This window comes from Pseudorca crassidens, chromosome 3 (genome assembly GCF_039906515.1).
Source record: "Pseudorca crassidens isolate mPseCra1 chromosome 3, mPseCra1.hap1, whole genome shotgun sequence".
In the NCBI taxonomy this organism is placed as follows: Eukaryota; Metazoa; Chordata; class Mammalia; order Artiodactyla; family Delphinidae; genus Pseudorca; species Pseudorca crassidens.
In genome coordinates, this window is record NC_090298.1 from 130,548,151 (window position 1) to 130,560,464 (window position 12,314).

The window sequence follows — 12,314 nt, forward strand, 5'->3', positions numbered from 1 at the left end:
CCGCTGCCCCACCCCAATCTCGTATCCTCTGCAGCAAGAAGTCGAGAACTTCAAGAAAGTCAACATGATCAGTCGGGAGCAGTTTGACACACTAACCCCTGAGCCCCCTGTGGATCCCAACCAAGAGGTCCCTCCTGGACCACCTCGCTTCCAGCAAGGTGAGAGGTGACACCTGCCACCCTGGCCTGGGTGGGAGGGTCTGGAGCCGTCCGACGGGGCCTTACAGGGACAGGCATTCACAGGCCTACCTCTGCTTACTGTCCCCACTCTGCCTCTGCAGTTCCCACTGACGCCCTGGCCAACAAGCTGTTTGGTGCCCCTGAGCCCTCCACCATTGCCCGCTCTCTACCAACCACTGTCCCAGAGTCGCCAAACTATCGCAACGCCAGGACCCCTCGCACTCCCCGGACACCGCAGCTCAAAGACTCAAGCCAGACGTCACGGTTTTATCCAGTGGTGAAGGAAGGTCGGACGCTAGATGCTAAGGTGAGGCGTTCCTGCTGAGCTGCTAAGAGTCTTGGGCTCACTTCACTGCATTCCAGGGCTCTGCTTCTCTCTCTTGCCTTGAGCCAAGAAAGTGGCACGTCCCCCACCTGCTCCGTATTCTTAGGCTGGTGGGCCCACCAGAATTGAGTGACACATCTGCAAGATGGACTGGGCGTGGGAGTGGTGGCCGCATGTAGCCATGGTAAGGCCTAAGGAGGACTGACCAGGTGTGGGTCCTTGAGCAGATCATGTCACCAGCAAGCCTCGATCTCCTCATCTGTGAAGTAGGCATGTCAGCTCCTAGCTTACAGCTGTGGACATCATGTGAAAATAGACATGAAAATGCTTTATAAATTGTGAGATAACTCACACCTAGGAGGGAATCTTAGTCCTACAAATGCTTGATGCTCCTCAGTGTTGGATGAGTACAATTAGTAACGAGTCCCGGACTGACCTTTGCAGATGCCTCGGAAAAGGAAGACCAGACACAGCTCAAACCCACCCTTGGAGAGTCACGTGGGCTGGGTGATGGATTCCCGCGAGCACAGGCCCCGGACTGCTTCCATAAGGTATGGGACAGTGGGGAAGGGAGGTCAGGCTGACTGCAGGGCGGGCAGCAGAGCCGTGACATTGATGGGACCAAGAAGAGAGAAAGTCTTTGGTCTGCAAATTAAAGAAAATTTAAGGAAGGCGCCCTCATCCAAATCCAAAAAACGGGAGCAGAGTCTAGAGAGCTTAATCCAGACCCCAGGAGGAGGGAGGCTGCCTTCTGAAGTGTGGCGGCCACACGGCGTTCTCTCAACAGGACAGCTCAGTTGATTTCCAAAGTGGGTGTCTGCTGCCTCCCTCACGACAGCTAGGGAGTTGAATAAAGATACAGATTCCTGGACCCCACCCTAGATCTCCTGACTGAGCTTCAGGGAGTAGGGCCCAGATTCCTTTTTATTTTTTCTCAGGAAAACTACCCCAGTGTTCTCAGTTCCAAAGCAAGATTTGGGAGCCACTGACCTGTGCAGTCTACTCCCTGCAAAGATAGGCATGGTTTTAAGAAAAATACGTTTGGGTTAACCCATTACAGCTCATTAAGGAAAGTCAAATGTTAACACGGGATAAGTAAATGGCTAAAAGCTCAGGTTTGGGCACTGTACAGATCTGGGAAGTTAAATATTAGCTCTGTGACCCAGGGCAAGACTCCCAGTCTCTGTGAGCCCCAGTGACCTCTTTGTTAAAAGAGCATCCAAAGGTCGGTACAAAGAGTGAGACCCATGGATATATATGATAAGTTACGGGCCTAGCACAGTACCTGGGCCTCTTTGTTTGTTGCACTGTGAGAGGCTGGATCTTGGCTGCTGGAAGAGACCAGAGAGGCCCCTCCTATTTGATGGCTGGCAGGTCTGAGGAACCTGGTGACACTGTCTGTTTCATGGTCTCTATAGCTCCAGCCCCTCAGAAGGCACGCCTGCGGTTGGCAGCTATGGCTGTACCCCTCAATCGCTGCCCAAGTTCCAGCATCCTTCCCACGAGCTGCTCAAGGAAAACGGCTTCACACAACACGTCTACCACAAGTATCGTAGGCGCTGCCTTAACGGTAAGAAGCACAGAGGGAGAGGGCTGAGCTTCCTGGACCACTACTTAGATCCAGTATAAGGGCTGGTGGAGCAGGTGACTATTTTCTCTAACCTCAGAGCAAGAAGTGATAGGACATAATAGCCAGGTAGTTTTGGAATACAGGAGGCAAAAAAAATCTGGTGCTTAGAACATTCCTGTTCCTTGATCTTTCTCTACTGATATAAAAAATACCAAGAATTTTCCTGGGTCTGGCAAGACCACCAGTGTCACAAAAGGGTGTGCATGAGACAGCATATATTCTCTAGAACAGTGACGGCCTGTGGACCAAATCCAGCCAGCAGCCTATCTTTGTACAGCCCTGGAGCTAACAGTTTTTTACATTTTTGAGTGTTTGTGGGATGGGGAGGGAGAGAATTTATGACAGAGACCATATGTGACCTGCAAAGCCTAAAATACTTACACTCCAGCCTCTCACAGAAAAAGAGATGGCTGACCCCTGCTCTAGATGAGACTGCAAGGAGAGAGCCTCTCTAGACGCTCTCACCTGTTACCTTTCATCACAGAGGAGATAGCTTTTAACTGTAGGTTTCTGTCAGGTTGTTTCTAAAGATGCTCAGAGTCGATCTGAATGCTCACTTGGAGTTATTAAGTCACTCGATCCCCTTTTATTCAGCAAAACAAGGCTGCTAAATGCTTGGTTCATCTACCTTACTTCCCTCTTCGTGTGTGTGTGTGTGTGTGTGTAATTTATGGAGATACAATTTACATACCATACAGTTCATCCATTTAAAGTGTACAGTGCAGCCAGTGGCTTTTAGTATATTTAGGAGTTGTGCGTCCATCACTAGAATCCGTTTTAGAACATTTTCATTACCTTAGAAGTAAACCTGTGCCCCTTACTAGTCACTCCCCACCCCCCCACCTCCCCACCTCCTCCCAGGCCTGTGCAACCACCACTCTGCTCTCTGTCTTTATGGATTTGCCTGTTCTAGACTTTTCATATACATGGAATTATACAATATGTAGTCCTTTGTGACTGGCTTCTTTCCCTTAGCATAATAATTTCAAGGTTCATTATATGTTGTACCATGTATCAGAACTTCATTCCTTTTTATTATCAAACAACGTTCCACTGTGGATGTACCACATTTTGTCTATCCATTCATCAATCAACGGACATTTTGGGTTTCTGCTTTTTGTCTATCATGAGTAATGCTGCTTTGAACATTCCTGTACATGTTTTTGTGTGGACATAGGTTTTCATTTATCTTGAGTGGAAGAGGTGGGATTCCTGGGTCATATCATAGTGTAACTCTGTGTAACCTTTTGAAGAACTGCAAGACTGATTTCCAGAGTGGCAGCACTATTTTATATTCTTAACAGCAGTGTATGAGGGTTCTGATTTCTGCACATCCTCCCAAAACTTGTTATAGTCTATCTTTTTGAGTATAGCCATCCTAGTGGGTATGCAGTGATATCTTTTTATGGTTTTGATTTGATTTGATACGGTTTTGATAGCTAATAATGTTGAGCATTTTTTCATGTGCTATTGGCTATTTGTAAGAAATGTCTTCTTTGGAGAAATGTCTGTTCAGATCCTTTGTCTACTTTTTATCTGGATTGTTTGTCTTTATTATTAAGTTGTAATGATTCTTTATATATTCTAAGTACAAGCTCCTTATCAGATAACATAATTAGCGAATAGTTTTTCCCATTCTGTGGGTTGTCTTTTCACCTTGTTGATCATGTCCTTTTAAGAACAAAGGTTCTTAATTTTTTAGTGATATTAGATTTTTCTGTTTTTTCCTTTTGTTTCTTGGGTGTTTTACATATATTTTTTAATGGTACCATTTTTACTCGTTAACATTGTAGGACTGCTGAAATAATCGGTACTGATGATATAGTGAAGAATATAATTTGTTGGAGTACACAAATTATTTGTTCATGCTTTTCCTTGTTATATAACTACACTGAGAGCAGTAACCTTTGAGGTGGAGAGCTAGACCAGGATGACCTGGTTCTGAAGCTGATGCCACCTACTTCTGGGGGTGCTCAGGCCCAGTGCCCAGCAGCAGAGCCTGACGCAGGGTAGTTAGTCCTCAATAAACACTTCCCCAAACACTTAAGGGGGCAGGTGATGAGGAAGGGAGTTGGGAGGAGAAAAGACCGATGTCTTTGAGCCCCAGGATCATTTGTCCCCTGAAGCACAGGCAGCCTGGCTCTAAAACACATCTTTCCTCCTTCCTCCTCAATCAGAGCGGAAACGCTTGGGCATTGGCCAGTCTCAGGAGATGAACACTCTCTTCCGCTTCTGGTCCTTCTTCCTCCGAGATCACTTCAACAAAAAGATGTATGAGGAGTTCAAGCAGCTGGCTCTGGAGGATGCCAAAGAAGGCTACAGGTGTGTGGGATTGGGGTGAAGGCTCTGGCTGGGGCTTGGGGGCGTGGTGAGGGTTCTCCGTTGGGTCTACTTCCAGAACTGTAATTGGAAATCTATTGTATATATATTTCATGTACTTTGTAAAAAATTATTACTTTGAATGAGTAATATATTCAAAATTCAAAGAAGTCGGAAGGTTATGTAGCGAGTGAGGAGTCTCCTTATCCCAGTTTTACAGCCGTCTAGTTCCTTTCCCCACAGGCAGCCAGTATTGTTAGACTCTTGTGAGTCCTTTCTGAGAATACTTTGCTTATGTAAGCAAGAACAGACCTAGGTAGTCTCCCCACACACCTCTTTTGTTTACACAAGAGATGGCCTCCATTAGATATTATTTTGCACCTCACTTTTTCACTTAAGGCTATATTTTAGAGGTCATTCTGTATCCATTTATAAATGACTTTCTTGTTCTTTTTTTATAGCTTGTATGGTCTTACACTGTGTAGATGTACCATAATTTATTTAACTAGTCTCCTATTAATAGATACTTCGGTTGCTTTCAACATTTTGCTATTCAAAAAAAAACCCAAAAACCTTTGAAGGGACACTTTTTCTCCCAAGTAAAATGTTTTCTCTGTAAGCAATTTGAAAAGGACAGAAATGTTTAAAGAAGCTGGGGGAAAATGTCCTTCAGTACAGAGACAGCCAGTGTTAATGTTCTGCCATATTATGTATATTTAGGTCATGCAAGGAATGCCTTTTTATGTTTTATTTATCATTTAGGTCATGCAAGGAATGCCTTTTTATGTCTTATTTATCATTTATAAGCATGAGCACTTTTCCATGTTGTTAAAATACTTAACCTTTTTGCCTTCTTACAGAAGTTGTTACATGAGACAAGATCATTTGAAAATCCCAATTCCCAAAGATAACCAGTGTCAATAATATTTAATATATGTAGTCTGTGCCCTTCCAGACTTTATGTGTGCATATATAGATATACATTTTACATATTTCTTTACAACAGTGGGTTTATTCTACATATAGCAGTTTGAAATGTGTTTTTTCTACTTTATAATATATTGTAAACATCTCTCAGTAGTATATTTACATTATAATTTTTTTTTTTTTCCCCCCCCGGTACGCGGGCCTCTCACTGTTGTGGCCTCTCCCGTTGCGGAGCACAGGCTCCGGACGGGTAGGCTCAGCGGCCATGGCTCACGGGCCCAGCTGCTCCGCGGCATGTGGGATCTTCCCGGACCGGGGCACGAACCCATGTCCCCTGCATCGGCAGGCAGACTCTCAACCACTGCGCCACCAGGGAAGCCCCATTATAATTTTTAATAGATTATATTATTCTTTTGTACTAAGTTACCATGATTTTTCTTAATTGCTTCTCTAAGACATTTAAATTTTTCAAAATAATGCTGCTATGAACAATTTTGTACATCTATACAATCTTAGTCTACATTTTTGGTCATTTCCCTGGTGTATGTTCCTAGAATTGAAATTTCTGAGGTAAATGAAGAAACCTACTAATTGGCATGGTCAAATGGCTTTGCAGAGAGTTCATGCCAGTGCTTGACAAACTTTGCATAAGGGACAGACAACAAATATCTTGGGCTTTGTGGGACATAAAGTCTCTGTTTCAAATACTCTGCTCTTGTAGCAGAAAGCACCCAGTGATATTTCATAGGCAAATGGGTGTGGGCAGGATGCTGTCGTTCATTCGGCCTCAGTTTGCTGACCCTTGGCAAACATTTAATGCTGGACTCATTTAGACTAGCATTAAATGTTAGCCTTCTCAAAGTATGCTTACCATTTTCTCAATAATCCATGTGTTTAAACTGTTTCATAGTTCATCTATCATCCAGGTGCATTTCCTGTCTTACAGATAAAGAAACTGTCCCAATTTCACTGGCTTGTGTTCTTCTACAGATATGGTTTGGAGTGCCTTTTTCGATACTACAGTTATGGCCTGGAAAAGAAGTTCCGGCTGGACATATTTAAGGACTTTCAGGAGGAAACCGTGAAGGACTATGAAGCTGGTAAGAGTCAAAGAGTTGGGGCTCTGCGAGCCCTGGTCATCTCAGTCTTCTCAGCCCCTAGCTCTGCCTGGGCTTGTCTGTATCATGTCATACCTCCCTCTCCTGAGCCTCTCAATTCTCAACTTCGCAGAACCAAGTCTCTCTCTACGTCTTTCTCCTCTTTCCCTGCAGGTCAGCTGTATGGGCTGGAGAAGTTCTGGGCCTTCTTGAAATATTCCAAAGCCAAAAATTTGGACATTGACCCCAAACTTCAAGAATACCTCGGCAAATTCCGACGTCTTGAAGACTTCCGAGTGGATGTGAGTGGATGTCTCTCCTCTTTCCCACCCTGATTGTCCTAGAAAGAAAACTGGACCAGACATCAGGATACCTGGATTTTGATCCCAGCTGTGCCACTAGCTCAGGGACCCTTCCTGCCCGCATTTGGGCCTCAGTTTCTTTGTTAAACAGAGGGTGTGAGAAGTTGGGCAGTGAAGGCTAATTGGAGGGTGTATGGTTGCTCCTTCCTCCCTTTCCCATGGTGGATGTGGCTAAACCATCATAATGCTCTTTCCCTATTATCTCTAACCCTCCTTGCTGCTGTGCCCTAGTTAGAGGTGATCAGGATGAGTACCCAAGGTAAATGTCTTTCTGGGGGAGGTCAGTTCTAACCCCAGAAGTTTATAAAATATGTCCGATTCTTCCCTGCTCCGCCCACTTCATCTTCTTGGAGCAGTGACTCGACAGTGACATCCAGTGGTGGGTCAAAGTTATTACTGCTGGTTCCTCTTCCGTGCTAGGTGCTTCAGGGACTCTGGAGATAAGTAAAACTTTTTCCTTCAGAGAGATTATAATGTAGTAGGGATATGCCAGTCATCTTATTCCCTTGAAACCTTTTAGCAAAAGGGCAAATAGAAGTAAATAATAGTCCTCACATTTATTTAAAAATTGACACTGATAGCGCTAGGCACTTACACTGACCTCATTTAACCTTTATAATATGAAGCAAGCAGGATTACCGTTATCATCACTATAGCAGTGGATGAACTGGAGCCCATGGCCAGCCAGTGAGATAGTGGCAGCGCTGCTCAGGTGTCCTGACAAAAAGATGAGTCCGTTGTCTTCCATCCTTAAGGTCTTCCTCCTTTCTGGGCCTGGAGCGGGGAGTACATGGGCAGAGAATAGGAAGACCTATTGGGAGTAGAGCAAGAAGGGCTCCACTCTTGGCTCCCAGAAAGGGAAGGAAGTGTCCTCGGGGTTATTACAGGACCTTTGGCAGTGGTGAGGCTAGACTGGATCCCGGTCTGACTCTCAAGATCAGTGTCCTTTTTAGGGCCTTGAGGGGCGTGAGGCGGTCCCCAGGAGCATCTGGGCCTTCTGAGCGGAGGCATTGCAGCATATTGCATGCCACGTTCCATGTACCATCTCCTGAGCAGTGACCTCTTCTCAGAAGGGGAGCAGAAACTTGTATGGATAAAGGCCTGGGCTTCAGAGGTCGATGGGCCTGGTCCAGATTTTGTCTTTACCAGTTAAAAGCTCTGGGACCCTTGGCAAATTATTTTTCTATGCTTCGCTGTCCTCATCTGTGAAATCAGATGGTCATGTCTACATCAAAGGGTGTTGTAGACCACCGGAGTGAATGTGCATAAACCAGCACAAGGCTCGGCCTCTTGGCATAGAGATGTGCTTAATAAAACGGGTGACTAGCTTTTAGGGTCATAAACCTATTCATCATCTACACTGGGAGGTAGGAAGTTAGGGGGTCTCTAGACAGCTCTGGCAAGGAACGGGGTGTGGGTAGTAGTGCTCCCTCATCACCTCTGACTCCCTCCTCTGTTGCAGCCCCCCATGGGTGAGGAGGGCAACCACAAGCGACACCCAGTGGCAGCAGGAGGTGGCAGCGGCGAGGGCAGGAGGCGGTGCCCCTCCCAGTCTTCCGGCAGGCCCTCCGCCGTGGTCGGCCAACCCCCCACACCAGCTACCGGCCAGCCCATCCGAGAAGACGCTAAATGGACAAGCCAGCACTCGGACGCACAGACTTTGGGAAAGTGAAAAACCCTTTAGCCCTGGGGTTTTGTGGGGAGAAGGGATGGAGGGGGTAGGTGAGAGTCTGTGGGGGTGCCCAGTCCCAGGAGAGGGGACAGAGAAGGGACAGGCCTGTAGTCGTTAGGATGGGCCTTTGTGCTGAGTAGCAGCGTGTACACCATTTGGGCTATCAGAGGCGCCCCTGGGCAGGAGCCTCCACACACCCCTTCCCTCTTCTCTCTCCATGGCTCTTCTTCACATCCTAGCTTCTTCTGGGGGGGGGGAGGGTAAGGGGGGAAATTTTTTTTATATATATATATATATACATATATATATATCAAGTTTTAAATTATTGATAGTTCGTCTGGATTACCAAAATCACTCTGCAGCCCTGCCCGCGGCTGGTAGGCCGCAACCCTGGTCCCCATCCACAGCTGCGTCCTGCTCCCCCGCCAGCCAACTATGCAGCCCACAGAAAGGCCCTGTGGGCCCCATTGCCCAGCACTGTTTCACAGAAGGCTCTGGCAGCGTCCCTGGGCCCCACGAGCACCAGCCCCTTGATCATCTGGGGCTTGCCATCACCTTGTTCTCTCCCTGCTGTCCCTACCACGCCCTCCTGCCATCTTCCGGGAGAAGGAAACCAAAGGATCTAGAAGGTGGGGGTGGGGAAGGTTTCGGCCTCTCTCCACTCCCCTCCCCCCATGCCCCTTACTCCCCAGCCCAGAGAGACGCTGCTCGTACCAGAAGAGACTATTGAAAGATGATTTATTTTATTTTTCTCTGACCTTTCCATCCTTGGGAAAATGGAAAAGAAAAAAAAAAAAAAGACAAAATCGACCATAAAAGACCAAAAAAAACCATCAGAAAACCCCCACCTAATCCACAGAAAGTGATGTCTTTCCCCTACCCTTGGAATTTTCTTGTTTTGTTCTTGGAAATAGTATTTTTTTAAAAGTTGCCTTATTGTGGAGTGGGAATCTGAAATACCCAAATGCCTGTTTTCCTCGGTGGAGTCAACTCGAAGAGCTCCCACCTTCTCTGGATGTGCCTGGGCTGGATTGACTAGAATCTGTCTCTGGATTGAGTTGCATGTACAGTGCCTCCTGCCTGTAGGCAAGAGAGTTGGGGGCGGCTCAGATCAGAGCCGTGCCCAGAATATCTCCGCTGTTGCATCATTTGAAGCTGACGTCCCGTGTCTGTACACTGCTGCCACTGTCGTGTCCTTGCTCTGCTTGCTGTTGCCTCACGCCAGGGCCCGTCCTGCCGTGACACCCTTCATCCTACCCTTGGAACGCCAAGGCCAAGTTTGCTTCAGACTGTTGGAGGACAGCGTTGGCCTGGATCTGGGACACACTCGTCCTCGGCTTGACTGTCTCCCCCACCTCAGAGGGGAAAGGTGAACACTTGGCAGCTGAGGCTTGGAAACCTTTCTTGCGTTCCCTTGGTAGATCTCTGAGACCTCGAGGAGGCTTTGTCTCTTAAAAGGTGGAGAGAGATGCCGTTCTCCTCCCTTGGGCCGGGTGGGTATCCCCATCTTGTGCCCCGCCCCCTCTGCAAGCCATCTCTGCCCACCCTCCAGTTGACCCCGCCTGGGAACGAGAGATTGAGGAGGCTTTGAGGGTGGGGGGGGGGGGGTCCTGCCAGTTGGAGAAGCCCTGTGGCAGGAAGGTATATGTGGACATAGAGTATACCTGACTTCTCCAGCCACTGACTGCTTGACTTGGGCTGTGAATGACAGCACTGGCATGTGGAATGGCTGGAGTCTCCTGGCATCCAGAGCTAGGGAGGGTGACCCAAAACTGACCCTCACAAACGGGGCTGGGTGCGGGTATGCCAACACGCTCACCACAGGTGGTGGTGGTCATGTGCTCACGCCTCTTGGCCCTTGTCAACTGCTTCCTGTCGGGCCCTAAAGCTGGGAGTCGGAGACAGTATCTCAGGCTGGCTAGGGCTTGCCCTGTGTCTTGGGCACCTCATTGCTTTGGCCTGTGCCCTCCCCCATCTCTGGCCTCCCAGCAGTTAGTATGGGGAAGCCCATCTTATTTCCTGTGAGCCGGTTGTCTCGAAAGCCAAGGATGAGTGTCTGGTCTCTGCTCTGACAGTGGGGTTTGAGGCCTCTCCCTGCCCAATCTGGTGCCTGCCCCACAATGTGCCAGACACTGGACGCCCTCCTCCTTCCCTTCATTGCCTCTTTCTTTCCTTTGGGTTGCTCGGCCCTGTACTGTATCCAGCACCACAGAAACCTCAGTGTTTGTCCTCTGCTAGGTTTGGGGGCACAAGGAAGCCTTGGGAGTATGGGGAAAGGCTGTTCTTATCTAGAGTTTACTCCCAGGCCAGGGGGCTGCCATCCTCTCCCTGATCCTCCCCACAGACACCCCACAAAGAGGAAGCCCCTTTTGGGTGGGGAGGTGAGGACGTCATCTCAACACAGGCTGGGGTTGGGGGGGCTTTTTTCTTCCTTTTTTTCTTTCCTTTTTTTTTTTTTTGTAACATGTTCGGAGTTAATGTTGCAAAGAGTAGTTTACATCTTCACTTTCTGAAGACACTTGAATTTAGGACCGATGTATCTGTGACAAGCACCATCCTCCATGGGGATCCAAGATCGGAGACACAAAGCAACAGCCTGCCCAAATCCTTCTGTTCATCCTGTTCCCTTCCAAGATTGGTCCATGCCAACACAGCCTTTGGGCATCAAACATCAGAAGGTCTGTGTACCTCGGCCCTGCTAAGGGGCAGGTTTCTCTCGTGCTCTCCTGAATCTGGGAGTAAAGGCACTACCAGGAGAGAGGGGCTGCCCGACCCTGCCCCAGCCTGGACCCCTTGGGCTCAGATCCAGGTGCAGAGCCCCCCGTGTCAAAGTTGTTATGTTTTTGTTTTGTTCTATTGTAGCTCTTTTTTTCCCTTTCCTGATGATTGGTTTTTGAAAAGAAAGTTGCTCAGAAAGCCCTGGCAGTGGGGAGGAGGGGCAAGAAGGACAACTAGCTTATAGGGAGGGTGGTGGTGTTTTGCCAGAAGCCTGGGTAGAGCGGTCTGGATCGCCTGGTGCCTCCTGAGCGGGGGCCCCAGGTCTCTCCTGTGTGCGCAGGGCCCGGGATGTGCCCCAGCCCCACCCTCTCCTTCAGCCGTGTTGATAGCAGAGGCAGAGAAGATAAGAGCATACAGCCCATTTCTGACTGGAGAGGAAAACTTGTCACCGGCTTTGCGGAGAAGGTTCCACCTTATGCTCATAGTACGTTATCTTTACCATGTGCTAGGATATCACACTTACAAGGACAAAAAAATGTAAAATACTTGAATGAGCTTGTATTATAACATTAATATTATTGAGAGTATCTGCTTTCCAGGCTGAAGTGATTCATTCATTATTCTAGTCCTGCTTTAGTCGTTTGTAATTTGTGGTAATTATGCTTTTCTTTTTAATACAAAAAAATGTATAAAAATAAAAACTTGAAAAGGCAAAAGCCTGGCTGGTCTCCCATGAGGGGTGCAGCTGTTGGGGGTGTGGGGGGGAGCCTGGTTCTCCTTCCGACCGCAGATGCAGAGGAGCCTGCGCTCGGGATGTGCACAGGAAACCTCTGCGGGGCTCTGCCACTGTGCTGTCGGGGAGTCTGCCCAGGGCAGGGGCGCCCGACACAGCTTCTGCGGCTGCTAGTGCTTCCAGGTGCTTCCTCGGAGATACGGAGAGCTTCTGCCAGCCTTGAATTCATGTCCGCCTCGTGTCTCAAGTGAGATGGGGCAGCTGTAGGCAGTGCCACAGACCAGAGCGACACCATTCCAGCAGCTGGAATTCCAGGACTTCAGGCACTGTCTGTGGCTTGGCATGGTGTCAG

General features: G+C 48.1%; 1 protein-coding gene across 2 annotated transcripts in view; it reads left to right on the forward strand.

Moving 5' to 3' along the window:
- LARP1 (La ribonucleoprotein 1, translational regulator) overlaps positions 1-11,945 on the forward strand; it is a 57,525-nt gene extending 45,580 nt beyond the window's left edge. For both annotated transcript variants that reach the window (XM_067732364.1, XM_067732365.1), the window contains 8 exons: positions 35-158; positions 281-486; positions 949-1,055; positions 1,923-2,074; positions 4,312-4,456; positions 6,371-6,480; positions 6,652-6,779; positions 8,302-11,945. In XM_067732364.1, coding sequence (XP_067588465.1) covers positions 35-158; positions 281-486; positions 949-1,055; positions 1,923-2,074; positions 4,312-4,456; positions 6,371-6,480; positions 6,652-6,779; positions 8,302-8,511 — 1,182 coding nt within the window. In that variant the 3' untranslated portion in view covers positions 8,512-11,945. The remainder of the gene's footprint in view (positions 1-34; positions 159-280; positions 487-948; positions 1,056-1,922; positions 2,075-4,311; positions 4,457-6,370; positions 6,481-6,651; positions 6,780-8,301) is intronic.
- Positions 11,946-12,314: the final 369 nt, after the last annotated feature.